This window comes from Pleurodeles waltl, chromosome 12 (assembly GCF_031143425.1).
Source record: "Pleurodeles waltl isolate 20211129_DDA chromosome 12, aPleWal1.hap1.20221129, whole genome shotgun sequence".
In the NCBI taxonomy this organism is placed as follows: Eukaryota; Metazoa; Chordata; class Amphibia; order Caudata; family Salamandridae; genus Pleurodeles; species Pleurodeles waltl.
The window spans coordinates 101,516,616-101,529,249 of record NC_090451.1 but is presented as its reverse complement, the minus strand read 5'-3'; the positions used below and the strand labels follow the sequence as shown (position 1 = coordinate 101,529,249).

The window sequence follows — 12,634 nt, the reverse complement described above, 5'->3', positions numbered from 1 at the left end:
TAGCATGTGAATCTGCAGCAGAACATGCCACGAACAGATGTACACTGGGTAAGTGACATTTTCCATATATATAATTTGTTCTGTGTTGAAGGTACCTTTTAGAGCAGTGATTCCCAACCTTTGGCCTCCTGCAGACCACCCACTGAATCACTACTGGAAGCCGGAGACCCCCCAAGCAATTTGTATGATTTAAATTTCAAACATTAAAACAGTAATTCACAAAAAATACACAAACAAGTACACAACAAACAAATACTAGAATTACTAAAGATATAATTATTTTATATTGAAAAAAGGTTGCAAATATAAAAAAACATTTAATGGGAAGGTTGAATCTGCATCACGGCGACTAACTTTTCAATGTTTGGTTTTATTTAGGAAAGCTGAATCCTCAGGTCAGATTCTACATTTTCCAAGTGATTTCTGTTTTTATTTTTATAGGTACATAAGATCTGAGAAAGCTTTTTCACATAAATGTTAGGGATAGGAAGTAAAACCATAAGAGCCTCTCATCGCTCCATAACTGCTCTGTCACATGCAATTTGTTTTTATAGCACCTCTCGTACTAGTGTAGGGTGTTGGAGCACTTTACAGGGAACTACAAGGTGTAGGTTTCATGTCATCCATAGTGGTAGGCATTTTCTAAGAGTGCTTGATCTGGAGAAACTTGCTATTATAGCCAACATGCAGGCTTGAACTCATAGTTATTCACATCACATCGCTGTCCTCTAATACTGAGAGCTACTAGCTGTTATTTCAAGTGCACACTTCAAAATGTATTGATTATGTCACTCCCCTAGTTTATCACAAAATTTAAAGAAAAACATACTGTCTACACCATGGGACAACATATAAAGCACAAAACAGATTCAAATTAAATTACCTCAACACCTACCATTCTAGGGAACCAATTTTAACTGGCGTTCACCACGCGTCACATCTCCAAATTCATCCCTCATTCACATTTCATCCATTAGGTTGGAAGACTAAAGTGTGATTCATCACTAGGTTTTGTGCAGAGAACAGTAAATGCAGTGACATGACTCGGCCGGCGAAAGAGGCAGTGGCAACATAGATAGTGAATAATATAGGACTGCTTATACCTGATTGGACATTGACTGGAACTGTTGAACTTAATTGAAGGCTGTTGTTTTGATCCATTCCCAGGGATTCATGGGGTTACTTAAAGTTTAATTAAAGGGCTGCTGTAAGAAATAAAGCAAAGGAATTAAAGTATAATCTTTGCCTCTTTATCCTTAATAGAATTGAAACTTTGGTACGATAGCTAGGAAATGTTTCTTTATGTGTTTCATCCATAGGACAATCCTCTGTGAAACAAGCTGGGGAGAAAATTTGAAAGCTGTCTTGTTTGTGTCAGATATCCTCTACATATGACCACCGTTCTTTTTATTCAGGGAGGGCATTAAGTTTGCTTTCAAGGACCCTCCTCCTGCTGGTGCAGACAACGTCCCACAGAACCTGGCCTTTCTGGATATCCTATGTGAATTTTCATTCAAACTGCTGAAGCAAGACAAGAAGGTCCTGTGAGTAGCAGAAGAATTAAAACAAGGGTGTTTTGTGCATTACGTTATAGAAACTGTGAGTGGGTAGGAGGTAAAAAGAAATAAAAAATAGGGGGCTTACGGCTATTGTCCAGCACGGATGAGCTGGGAAACGGTGCCTGGTAGATGTAGAGTAGGAGTGAAGTTTAACCTAAACCAATAGAAAATAGAACAAAATGTAAAAGCTTGCGATCCAGCTGCAACATGAGAGCACTTCAGAGTCAAAATGTTGGGATCAGGCTTCAGGCTGCTACTCTTGATAGTTGGCTCAGATTCCGACATGCTTAAGCCAAAACCAAGGAAAGCTAATTGTACTCCATAGTCATTTGTCTTGAGAGCAGCCAGTGCTGCAGCTCTGTTCGGCTGTGTAGGAAGATGACTTTTTATGTAGTGTCAGTGTAAGGGCGCACCTTGCAAAAAGTCCAGACGACCCCTATTTGATTTACAGGGCTTAATTTAATAATCCCAAGTGCTCCATTAGTGGTAGTATGGAGGAGCAATGTAGGCTTCTCAGAGGGGAGTATTAAGCATTTGTTGCACATAATCAATAATGATACACTTAAAATGAAATCCAAGACCATTTTTCACTGATTTTTATATATTTTCAGACACCAAGATCATCGATATCGGGTAAGTACTTTTGGAGTTATGAATTTTGCAAGTAACCACAGCTAATGTTTTTGAGGCAGTAGCCTCGAACACAATTATATTACCCTATGGGAGAAAAGACATATAATGTGAAAAGACAATGGTATTCGAAACTCGGGGTGCCCTTTGGAACTTAAGGTGCTAGGGGGCCAAGGTACGAAGAACCATCAGCAGTTTGTTTACCTCCCCTTGCATGTCCGGGTGCAGAGGTACTGGATGGGTTGGAAGCCTTGAGTCCTACTCCGTTGAAGGCCATGGGCACCTGCGAACGAAGGCTGCAGGGGGTACTGGGGGACAAGTACAGTAGAATCCCAAGGTGGGCTTGGCTTATGAGTGTCTCTTGAGCAAGGGGGCACAGTTGGTAGTTTGAAACCCAGGCTGCGGGGCTTGCATGCAGAGGTGTTTGGCCGGCTTTCCACTTCTGTTGGAGGCTCTCACAGTTTTTGGTCTGACCTGATCTGAGCTTCGTTGGTCCTGAATTCCCTCCTCAAACTGTTTTGGTGGCAGTGGTGTCTGGACTGGACACAAACAAGCCTTGGTTGCTGCAAGTGTTCTGTTACTCACGGTATTGGTGCGGTGGCTCCTAGAGTGTCTAGTGTCTCGAAACTCTGTAAAAAGTCGGGGCTAGCCTCTTAGAGCCCTCCTGGCGTGATGCTCCCTCAGTGGGTCCGATGGGCAGCAAAACATTGTACTGGACAGATGCAGTCAGTGACTGCAGATGTTGGAGGATGGCTCCTCTACCCCAAGGAAGACGCTAGATGGTTGGCGAAGTGGTGGACAGACCTCCAAGGGCTTGGGAGGATGCACAGCTTTTGGTCAAGTTGTTGCAATGGTCAAGGTACCAGCAGCAGGGCGGGATTTGACGCTAAGTCCCGGTGTAAGTTCTGAGTTCTCATACGACTGCTCTTTGCCCATCTTCTGTTCCCAGGAAGTTGAATCTGTCAATTTAGCATCAAGGGATCCCCTAAACACTCACTTTAGGGGAATTAACGGGAGTGTAGGGTAGTAGCCGATGGGCTACTTATCCCAGGGGTGACTACACCCCCTATATGACCACTTCATGTGGGGAGTGGGCATAACCCTGACCCAGAGTCCTCTAGTTTCACCAAAACCTAGATGATGAATTCCTTCCTCATCAAATACTGTGGGCCCACCTTAGAAGTGTGCTAGCTGGTAAGTGTGACACACCTTCTGACAATCTAATATCCCTCCTTCTCTGGTGCTAAATGAGCCTCCGGCAGGGGGTGGCGTTCCCCATGTCTGAAGGGAACCCACGGCTGCAAATCGAAGGCCTTGATTTGCTAAAATACTAGCCATCCTGCTGGAGGAGGTGTGATCACCTTCTGCAGGAGCAGGCATTGTTTCTGGCCTGAGTGTACTCTCACCCGAAGGGGGCAGAAACTTTTCTGTGATGGCAGGATGGTCAATACCAGTCAGTCAGCATACTGAGGGGCTAGTAGGTTTTCAGGGAACACTTTTAAAGTGCCCTCTGGGTGCATGTCAATAAATCTGATACTGGCATTAGTACGGATTTATCAAGATGAGGTGTTTTATACCAAACATTGGTATTTTCAGGGCAGCCATCATGCAGCTGGCTAGCTCGTAATACCACTGCCCAGTACTTGTCCTCAAAATGGCTTCCTGGACACTTGCAGTGTCTAGCAGTGGAACTAGGAAGCCCAGGAGTACATCTGCTCATAAAAATGTGCCCTCACATGTAATATAATGCACCCTGCTTTAGGGCTATATGGCCTTATGTGGGGGTGACTTACATATATTGCTGGCAGTGGATGTGTGCATTGCACACATTGTGAATTTCACGCGTGGATGTGAGTTTGCACCATTTCACGCATTCTGCAATGGTAGTCTGCATGTGTTTGAGTGTGGGTCCCTTAGGGTGACATAAAGCAGCCCTTAGAAACACTCTTTAGTGCCCATACTCTGGGTACCACGAATACCATTTACTAGGGATTTCGAAGTGGGTACCAAAGGTACTTATACCTTATATAAGGTCCAGTTATCCCTTATTTAGTGAAATGTAGTCAATGTCTAGAAGCCAGGCTGTCTAGAGGTAGCTGTAGGCAGAGGAGCCAAGGTTGAACTAGGAGACATGCAAAGCTCTTGCAATACCACTGTAGTCACACAGTACTCACACGCATGAAAGACAATACTCAGTGTTAAAAAAATAAAGGTACTTTATTTTAGTCACACAGTGCCAAAAAAACTTTGGAGACTATACCCTTTTCGGATGTAAGTAAATTACACAATATATACACTAGTAGCCAAAAACAGGTAAGCACACAGTAGGAGAATAGTGCAAATAGGGGAAAATCCCAAAACGTTGCAATGGGCCTAGGGGGAACACAAACCATACTAAAATAGCGGAATGCAAAAGTGGGTTTCCCACCTAGGCAAGTGTAGTGTGTAGAGGGGCGCTGGGAGTGTAAGAAAACACCAAAGGTAAGTAATGTACCTCAACCCGGAGCCCAGGAAAGCAGGAGTAAAACCCAGCAAGTTTCCTAAAACACACTGATAGTTGTGATAGAAGATAATTCAAGGACCAGAAGAGACTGCAAGACACCCAACTATGGATTCCTGGACCTGAAGACCTGTGGAAGAACGGGGCCAAGTCCAAGAAGCACAGAAGAGTCCAGAGAGAACAGAAGCCCCTTCTAACCCGGATGAAGGTGCAAAAGAAGAATCACCGGTGAGCAGACAAAGTCAGTATTGCACCAAAGAAGACAGATGCGTGTTCCTGGTTGGCGCAGAAGATGTCCCACCCCGGACGGATGAATGCAGTTTGGTTTGCGTCGCTGGATTCCGCCAACAAGCCTTGGCACACGCAAACTCGTGGTTAGTGGAAAATGGTGGTGCCTGGGACCAGGAGGGACCTGGTGCCTCCTACCCAGGAGGGGGGAGAGAGAGGGGGCTCTCAGCAACTCAGAGAGCCCTCAGAAGACCAGGCAGCGTGCACAGGAGTCCTACATCCCAGGGACAAAGGATGCAGCACGACAAAGGATTCCCGCTCCGCAGGAGAACCACTCAGGAAGTTGTGCTTTGCATGATGGAGTGCTGGGAGCCTAAGCTGCGCAAAGAACTTCTTGGAAGGTCGCACACAAGCCTTGGCAACTGCAAGTCACGCGGTGCACAGGTGTACTGTCTTGCTTGGGGAGGCAAGCTCTTAACTCCACCAAAGTTGGACAGCTGGACGGTGAGACTGGCGGAGTCACTTTAGGCCACCACCCGTGTTGCTGGATCCATGCCTGTCGTCTGGAGAGGGGACCCAAGCCACTGGTCGTCGCTGCAGAGAGGTGCCTGCTGGAGCAGGGAAGTGACTGTCACTCAACATGAGATTCCTTCGGATCCTCTGGTGCAGGGTGAAGACAGGCAGTCCTCTGAGGATGCACAACTAGGAAACTGTTGCAGTTGCTGGCAGGAGCTGAAGATACAATGTTGAAGAAGTCATCTTGGCTTCTTTGTTGGAGTTATGTAGAGTTCCTGGAGCAGTCAGCGGTTGAACCATCGGTAGAAGATGAAGTAAAGGACGCAGAGGATTCCTGCTGGAGTCCTACAATCCAAATCTGAAGAAACACCCAGAGGAGAGACCCTAAATAGCCCTGTGAAGGGGGATTGGTCATCCTAACCAGGTAAGCACCTATCAGGAGGGGTGTCTGAAGTCACCTGCTGGCACTGGCCACTCAGATGCTCCCAGAGTGCCCCACCACCTTGGAATCCAAGATGGCAAAACCCAGGGGCACTCTGAATGAGCTCTGGGCACCACCCCTGGGGTGGTGATGGACAGGGGAGTAGTCACTCATCTTTCCTTTGTCCAGTTTCACGCCAGAGCAGGGACTGGGGGTCCCTGAACCGGTGTAGACTGAATTATGCAAGGAGGGCACAATCTGTGCCCTTCAAAGCATTTCCTGAGGCTCTAGGGGGATACCCCTCCCATGCCTGTAACACCTATTTCCAAAGGGAGAGGGTGTAACACCCTCTCCTAAAGGAAATGCATTGTTCTGCCTTCCTGGGATTGAGCTGCTCAAGCCCCAGGAGGGCAGAAGCCTGTCTGTGAGGTAGCAGCAGCTGGGGCTGCCTGGAAAACCTCGGAAGGCTGGTATGGCAGTACTGGGGGTCCACTGTGGAGCCCCCAGAGTGCATGGGATTGTGCAACCAATACTGAAATCAGTGTTTGGGTACACTTCCCAGTTGTTAGACACCTTACATGGCCATATTTGGAGTTACCATTGTGAAGCTGGACATAGTCTAAGGAAATGCCTCCATGGCATGGTTACCCCCTACCTTTTTGCCTTTGCTGATGCTAAGTTTTAATTGAAAGTGTGCTGGAACCGTGCTAACCAGGCCCCAGCCCCAGTGTTCTTTCCCTAAACTGTACCTTTGTCTCCACAATTGGCACAACCCTGGCACTCAGGTAAGTCCCTTGTAACTGGTACCAAGGGCCCTGATGCCAGGGAAGGTCTCTAAGGGCTGCAGCATGTCTTATGCCACCCTGCGGACCCCTCACTCAGCACAGCTTGTGTGTGCTGGTGGGGAGAAAATGACTAAGTCGACATGGCACTCCCCTCAGAGTGCCATGCCAACCTCATACTGCCTGTGGCATAGGTAAGTCACCCCTCTAGCAGGCCTCACGGCCCTAAGGCAGGACGCACTATAGCACAGGTGAGGGCATATTTGCATGAGCACTATGCCCCTACAGTGTCTAAGCAAAACCTTAGACATTGTAAGTGCAGGGTAGCCATAAGAGTATATAGTCTGGGGGTTTGTCACACACGAACTCCACAGTTCCATAATGGCTACACTGAAATCTGGGAAGTTTGGTATCAAACTTCTCAGCACAATAATGCACACTGATGCCAGTGTGCAATTTATTGTAACATACACCCAGAGGGCATCTTAGAGATGCCCCTTGAATACCAATCCGACTTCTAGTGTAGGCTGACCAGTTTCTGCCAGCCTGCCACACACCAGACATGTTGCTGGCCACATGGGGAGAGTGCCTTTGTCACTCTGTGGCTAGGAACAAAGCCTGTACTGGGTGGAGGTGCTTCTCACCTCCCCCTGCAGGAACTGTAACACCTGGCGGTGAGCCTCAAAGGCTCACCCCTTTTGTTAGAGCGCCCCAGGGCATCCCAGCTAGTGGAGGTGCCCGCCCCTCCAGCCACCGCCCCCACTTTTGGCTGCAAGGCTGGAGGAGATAATGAGAAAAACATGGAGTCGTCACCCACCAGTCAGGACAGCCCCTCAGGTGTCCTGAGCTGAGGTGACCCCTGCCTTTAGAAATCCTCCATCTTGAGATTGGAGGAATCCCCCAATAGGATTAGGGATGTGCCCCCCTCCCCTCAGGGAGGAGGCACAAAGAGGGTGTAGCCACCCTCCAGGACAGTAGCCATTGGCTAGTGCCCCCAGACCTAAACACACCCCTAAATGTAGTATTTAGGGGCACCCCGGAACCCAGGAAATCAGATTCCTGCAACCTAAAGAAACAAAGACTGCTGACCAAGCCTGCAGAGAAGGAGGAAGACGACAACTGCTTTGGCCCCAGCCCTACCGGCCTGTCTCCAACTTTGAAAACCTGCAACCAGTGACGCATCCGACAGGGACCAGCAACCTCTGATGCCTCAGAGGACTGCCCTGGACTAAAGGACCAAGAAACTCCAGTGATCAGCGGCCCTGCTCAAAACCAACTACTTCTTTGCAACAAAGAAGCAACTTCCAAAGGCTGCACGTTTCCCGCCGTAAGCGTGAGACTTCTCACTCTGCACCCGACGCCCCCGGCTCGAGATTCAGAGAACCAACACCTCAAGGAGGACTCCCCGGCGACTGCGACCCCGTGAGTAACCAGAGATGACCCCCCTGAGACCCCACAGCGACGCCTGCAGAGAGAATCCACAAGCTCCCCCTGACCGCGACTGCCTGTAACAAGGGACCCGACGCCTGGAACCAGCACTGCATCCGCAGCCCCAGGACCTGAAGGAACCAAACCTCAGCGCAGGAGTGACTCCCAGGCGACCTTCTGCCTAGCCCAGGCGGTGGCTGTCCTGAGAAGCCCCCCCCCCGTGCCTTCCTGCACCGCTAGAGTGACCCCCGGTCTCTCCATTGTTTGCTATTTAAAACCCGATGCCTGCTTTGCACAGTGCATCAGGCCGCCCCTGTGCCGCTGAGGGTGTGTTTTGTGTGCCTACTTGTGTACCCCCCTCCCCCCAAGTGCTCTACAAAACCCCCCTGGCCTGCCCCCCGAAGACGCAAGTACTTACCTGCTGGCAGACTGGAACCGGAGCACTCCTGTTCTCCATAGGCGCCTATGTGTTTTGGGCACCTCTTTGACCTCTTCACCTGACCGGCCCTGAGCTGCTGGTGTAGTAACTTTGGGGTTGCATTGAACCCCCAACGGTGGGCTGCCTATGCCCCAGAACTGAGACTTGTTTCTTTTACTTACCTCCTAATCTAACCTTTACTTGCCTCCCCCAGGAACTGTGGATTTTTGCACTGTGTCCACTTTGAAAATAGCTTATTGCCATTTTTACAAAGACTGTATATGATATTGCTTTTATTCAAAGTTCCTAAAGTATCTAAGTGAAGTACCTTGCATTTAAAGAGTTTACTGAAAATCTTGAACCTGTGGTTCCTAAAATAAACTAAGAAAATATATTTTTCAATATAAAAACCTATTGGCCTAGAGTAAGTCTTTGAATGTGTGTTCCTCATTTATTGCCTGTGTGTGTACAACAAATGCTTAACACTACCCTCTGATAAGCCTGCTGCTTGACCACCCTACCACAACATAGAGCATTAGAATTATCTACTTTTGCCACTATCTTACCTCTAAGGGGAACCCCCTTGGACTCTGTGCACACTATTTCTTACTTTGAAATAGTATATACAGAGCCAACTTCCTACACATAGGTATTGATATATGCCTAGTACTCAAAATGGTGTCCCCGCACCCACGGAGTTTGGGAAAATGGGCCTGTACTACGTGGGGGCACCTCTGCTAGTGCAGGTTTGCCCTCACACACAGGTACTTTGCACCCAGCCTACATGGTCTGAAGGCTTGACAAATAGGTTACTTAAAAGTGACCTGGTGCAGTGAAAATGGCTGTGAAATAGTGCATGCACTATTTCACACAGGCTGCAATGGCAGTCCAGTAGAAGCCTTTGCACGAGCTCCCTATGGGTGGCAAAAAAAATGCTGCAGCCCATAGGGATCTTCTGGAACCCTAATGTCCTGGGTACCTAAGTACAATATACTAGGGACTTATAAGGGGGAGGAGGGGTGCAGGTATGCCAATTTGGAGTGAAATACTGGGTTACCATTATGTAAGGACAGATTTGGAAACAGAGAGAGCATAAGCACTGGGGTCCTGGTTAGCAGGTTCCCAGTGACACAGTAAAGCATACTGACAAACTGTGAACCATACTGACAAGTAGGCCACAAACCATAAGCACTGGGGCCCTGACTAGCAGGATCCCAGTGACAGTCAAAACACACTGACAAACAGGCCACAAATGGGGGTAACCATGATAGAAAGAGGAACATTCCTTAAAGTTACACTTGCCTTTTGTCTTGTTTTTAGGGAAACAGCACTGGGGCCTAGTTAGCAGGGACCCCAGAGCATTACCAATCAACATCAGTAACAGTGAGCAAAAACCGGGGGTGACCATGTCAAAAAGAGGCATTTTCCTACAGGCTGTCATTGTGAGAGTCAGTACAGCCCATGGATGAATAGCTCCTCAGTCACTGGGGGCTTTTGCACAGGGTGGTTTGTGAGACCTGTGGTTTTCAGGCAGATAACCTGTGCATCAGCATCTAAGACTGTCATTCTGCAACTCTACAAATGTCTTCTTGCCTTTGTCTCATAAGCCTGAAGAATGATGCACAACTAGAACAATTCTGATGTTGCACGTCTCACTTTGTACCACATACATATGACATGTCTTCCAAGAAGAACTCTGGTAGAGTAAACCGGAAAATTAAGGATTCGCTGGTTCCCCGTTACAGAGGTTCCTGCGATAGATTTCTGATTCAGTATCCTTAAACCTTTTCTGGCTTAATCAACAACAATTATACGGTCCAACTGAGAAGTCTCTTTCTAGAAGCAGAGATTTCAGAAAAGAGGAAGAGGAGGATCCAGACTAGATTGTTTTCACAGGAATATGCGGTTAGCCTGGTGCCATCTCATGTAGGCACTACTTACGTTAAACGTATGCTGTACAATATCACTGTGATGCTCTTACGGGTGTCCTCTGGCTTATGCTGCTCTTTGGTCAATGCCGATATTGTACATTTATGCAATATATATCAAAATGACATTTGTATAGCACAGTCATCTATTAGTAGTGCTTTCTAGCAGCGTTCGCCATCTGCATTGGATTCTGCTTAGCCCGAGGTTTCTATTTGATACCATAATCTAAGTTATCATTCACTGATATTTTGGTAATCTGTCGTGATGGATCTCTCTGCAGCTTACACAAACTCATATCTATTCTTCTGCTCTCTGGACTTAGAGAGAATGGGTGCTCACAGGTATGCAGTGCTGGTCGCCTTGTAGCATTTGCTTCTTCATAGATGAATATGCCATGTGAAAGCACACTCAAATCAATCTGGAAAACATTGAAAATGTTATATTTATAAAAGAAAATCCTAATTAAAGGATAATATCATTTTATCTAATTTACAGTTCCTTCCTGACCTGCGGTCATGCCTCTTTCAAGCACCTCTATTGTTGTTTCTCAGCTCCCACGAGCTGAGCTCCTTGATCTACTTATTTGAGCTAATTTGCTCTCTTGGCTGCAGATTTTTATGGCTTCTGTCAGAAGTTGGCTATGTATATACTATCTCAAAATAAGAGATAGTGTGCACAGAGTCCAAGGTTTCCCCTTAGAGGTAAGATCGTGGCAAAATTAGATAATTCTAATGCTCTATTTTGTGGTAGTGTGGTCGAGCAGTAGGCTTATCAGAGGTTAGTGTTAAGCATTTGTTGTACACACACAGGCAATAAATGAGGAACACACTCAGACTTACTCCAGGCCAATAGGTTTTTATATAATATATTTTCTTGCTTTATTTTAAAAACCACAGGTTCAAGATTTACAGTAAACACTTTAAATGCAAGGTACTTCACTTAGATACTTTAGGAGCTTTGAATAAAAGCAATATTATATACAGTCTTTGTAAAAATGGCAATAAGCTATTTTCAAAGTGGACACGGTGCACAAATCCACAGTTCCTGGGGGAGGTAAGTAAAGGTTAGATTAGGAGGTAAGTAAAACACTTACAAGTCTCAGTTCTGGGGCATAGGCAGCCCACCGTTGGGGGTTCAATGCAACCCTAAAGTTACCACACCAGCAGCTCAGGGCCGGTCAGGTGCAGAGGTCAAAGAGGTGCCCAAAACACATAGGTGCCTATGTAGAACAGGGGTGCTCCGGTTCCAGTCTGCCAGCAGGTAAGTACCTGCGTCCTCGGGGGATAGACCAGGGGAGTTTTGTAGAGCACTGGGGGGGGGGACACAAGTAGGCACACAAAACACACCCTCAGCAGCACAGGGGTGGTCGGGTGCAGTGTGCAAAGCAGGCGTAGGGTTTCAGGTAGAAAGCAATGGAGGGACCTGGTAGTCACTCTAGCGGTACAGGCAGGCACATGGGGGGCTTCTCGGGACAGCCACCACCAGGGCTAGGGGGTCACTCCTGCGCTGAGGTTCGGTTCCTTCAGGTTCTGGGGGCTGCGGGTGCAGTGCTGGTTCCAGGTGTCGGGTCCCTTGTTACAGGCAGTCGCGGTCGGGGGAGCCTCTGGATTCTCTCTGCAGGTGTCGCTGTGGGGGCTCAGGGGGCTCGTCTCTGGTTACTCACGGGCTCGCAGTCGCCGGGGAGTCCTCCGTGAGGTGTTTGTTCTCTGAATCTCGAGCCGGGGGCGTCGGGTGCAGAGTGAGAAGTCTCACGCTTCCGGCGGGAAACGTGCAGTCTTTGGAAGTTGCTTCTTTGTTGCAAAGAAGTAGCTGGTTTTTAACCGGGCCGCTGTTCACTGGAGTTTCTTGGTCCTTTAGTCCAGGGCAGTCCTCTGAGGCTTCATAGGTCGCTGGTCCTTGTCGGATGTGTCGCTGGTTGCAGGTTTTCGAAGTTGGGGATAGGCCGGTAGGGCTGGGGCAAAAGCAGTTGTCGTCTTCCTCCTTCTCTGCAGGCTTGTAGGTCAGTAGTCCTTCTTATTTCTTCAGGTTGCAGGAATCTAGTTTCCTAGGTTCCGGGGAGCCCCTAAATACTGAATTTAGGGGTGTGTTTAGGTCTGGGAGGGCAGTAGCCAGTGGCTACTGTCCTGTAGGGTGGCTACACCCTTTTTGTGCCTCCTCCCTGTGGGGAGGGGGGCACATCCCTAATCCTATTGGGGGGAATCCTCCAAACTCAAGATGGAGGAT

General features: G+C 47.8%; 1 protein-coding gene across 1 annotated transcript in view; it reads left to right on the top strand.

The window, feature by feature from the left end:
• LOC138267072 (cohesin subunit SA-2-like) overlaps positions 1 to 12,634 on the top strand; it is a 1,140,873-nt gene that overhangs the window by 1,081,969 nt on the left and 46,270 nt on the right. The window contains exon 27 of the mRNA XM_069215920.1: positions 1,416 to 1,544. Within this exon, the coding sequence (XP_069072021.1) occupies positions 1,416 to 1,544 (129 nt within the window). The remainder of the gene's footprint in view (positions 1 to 1,415; positions 1,545 to 12,634) is intronic.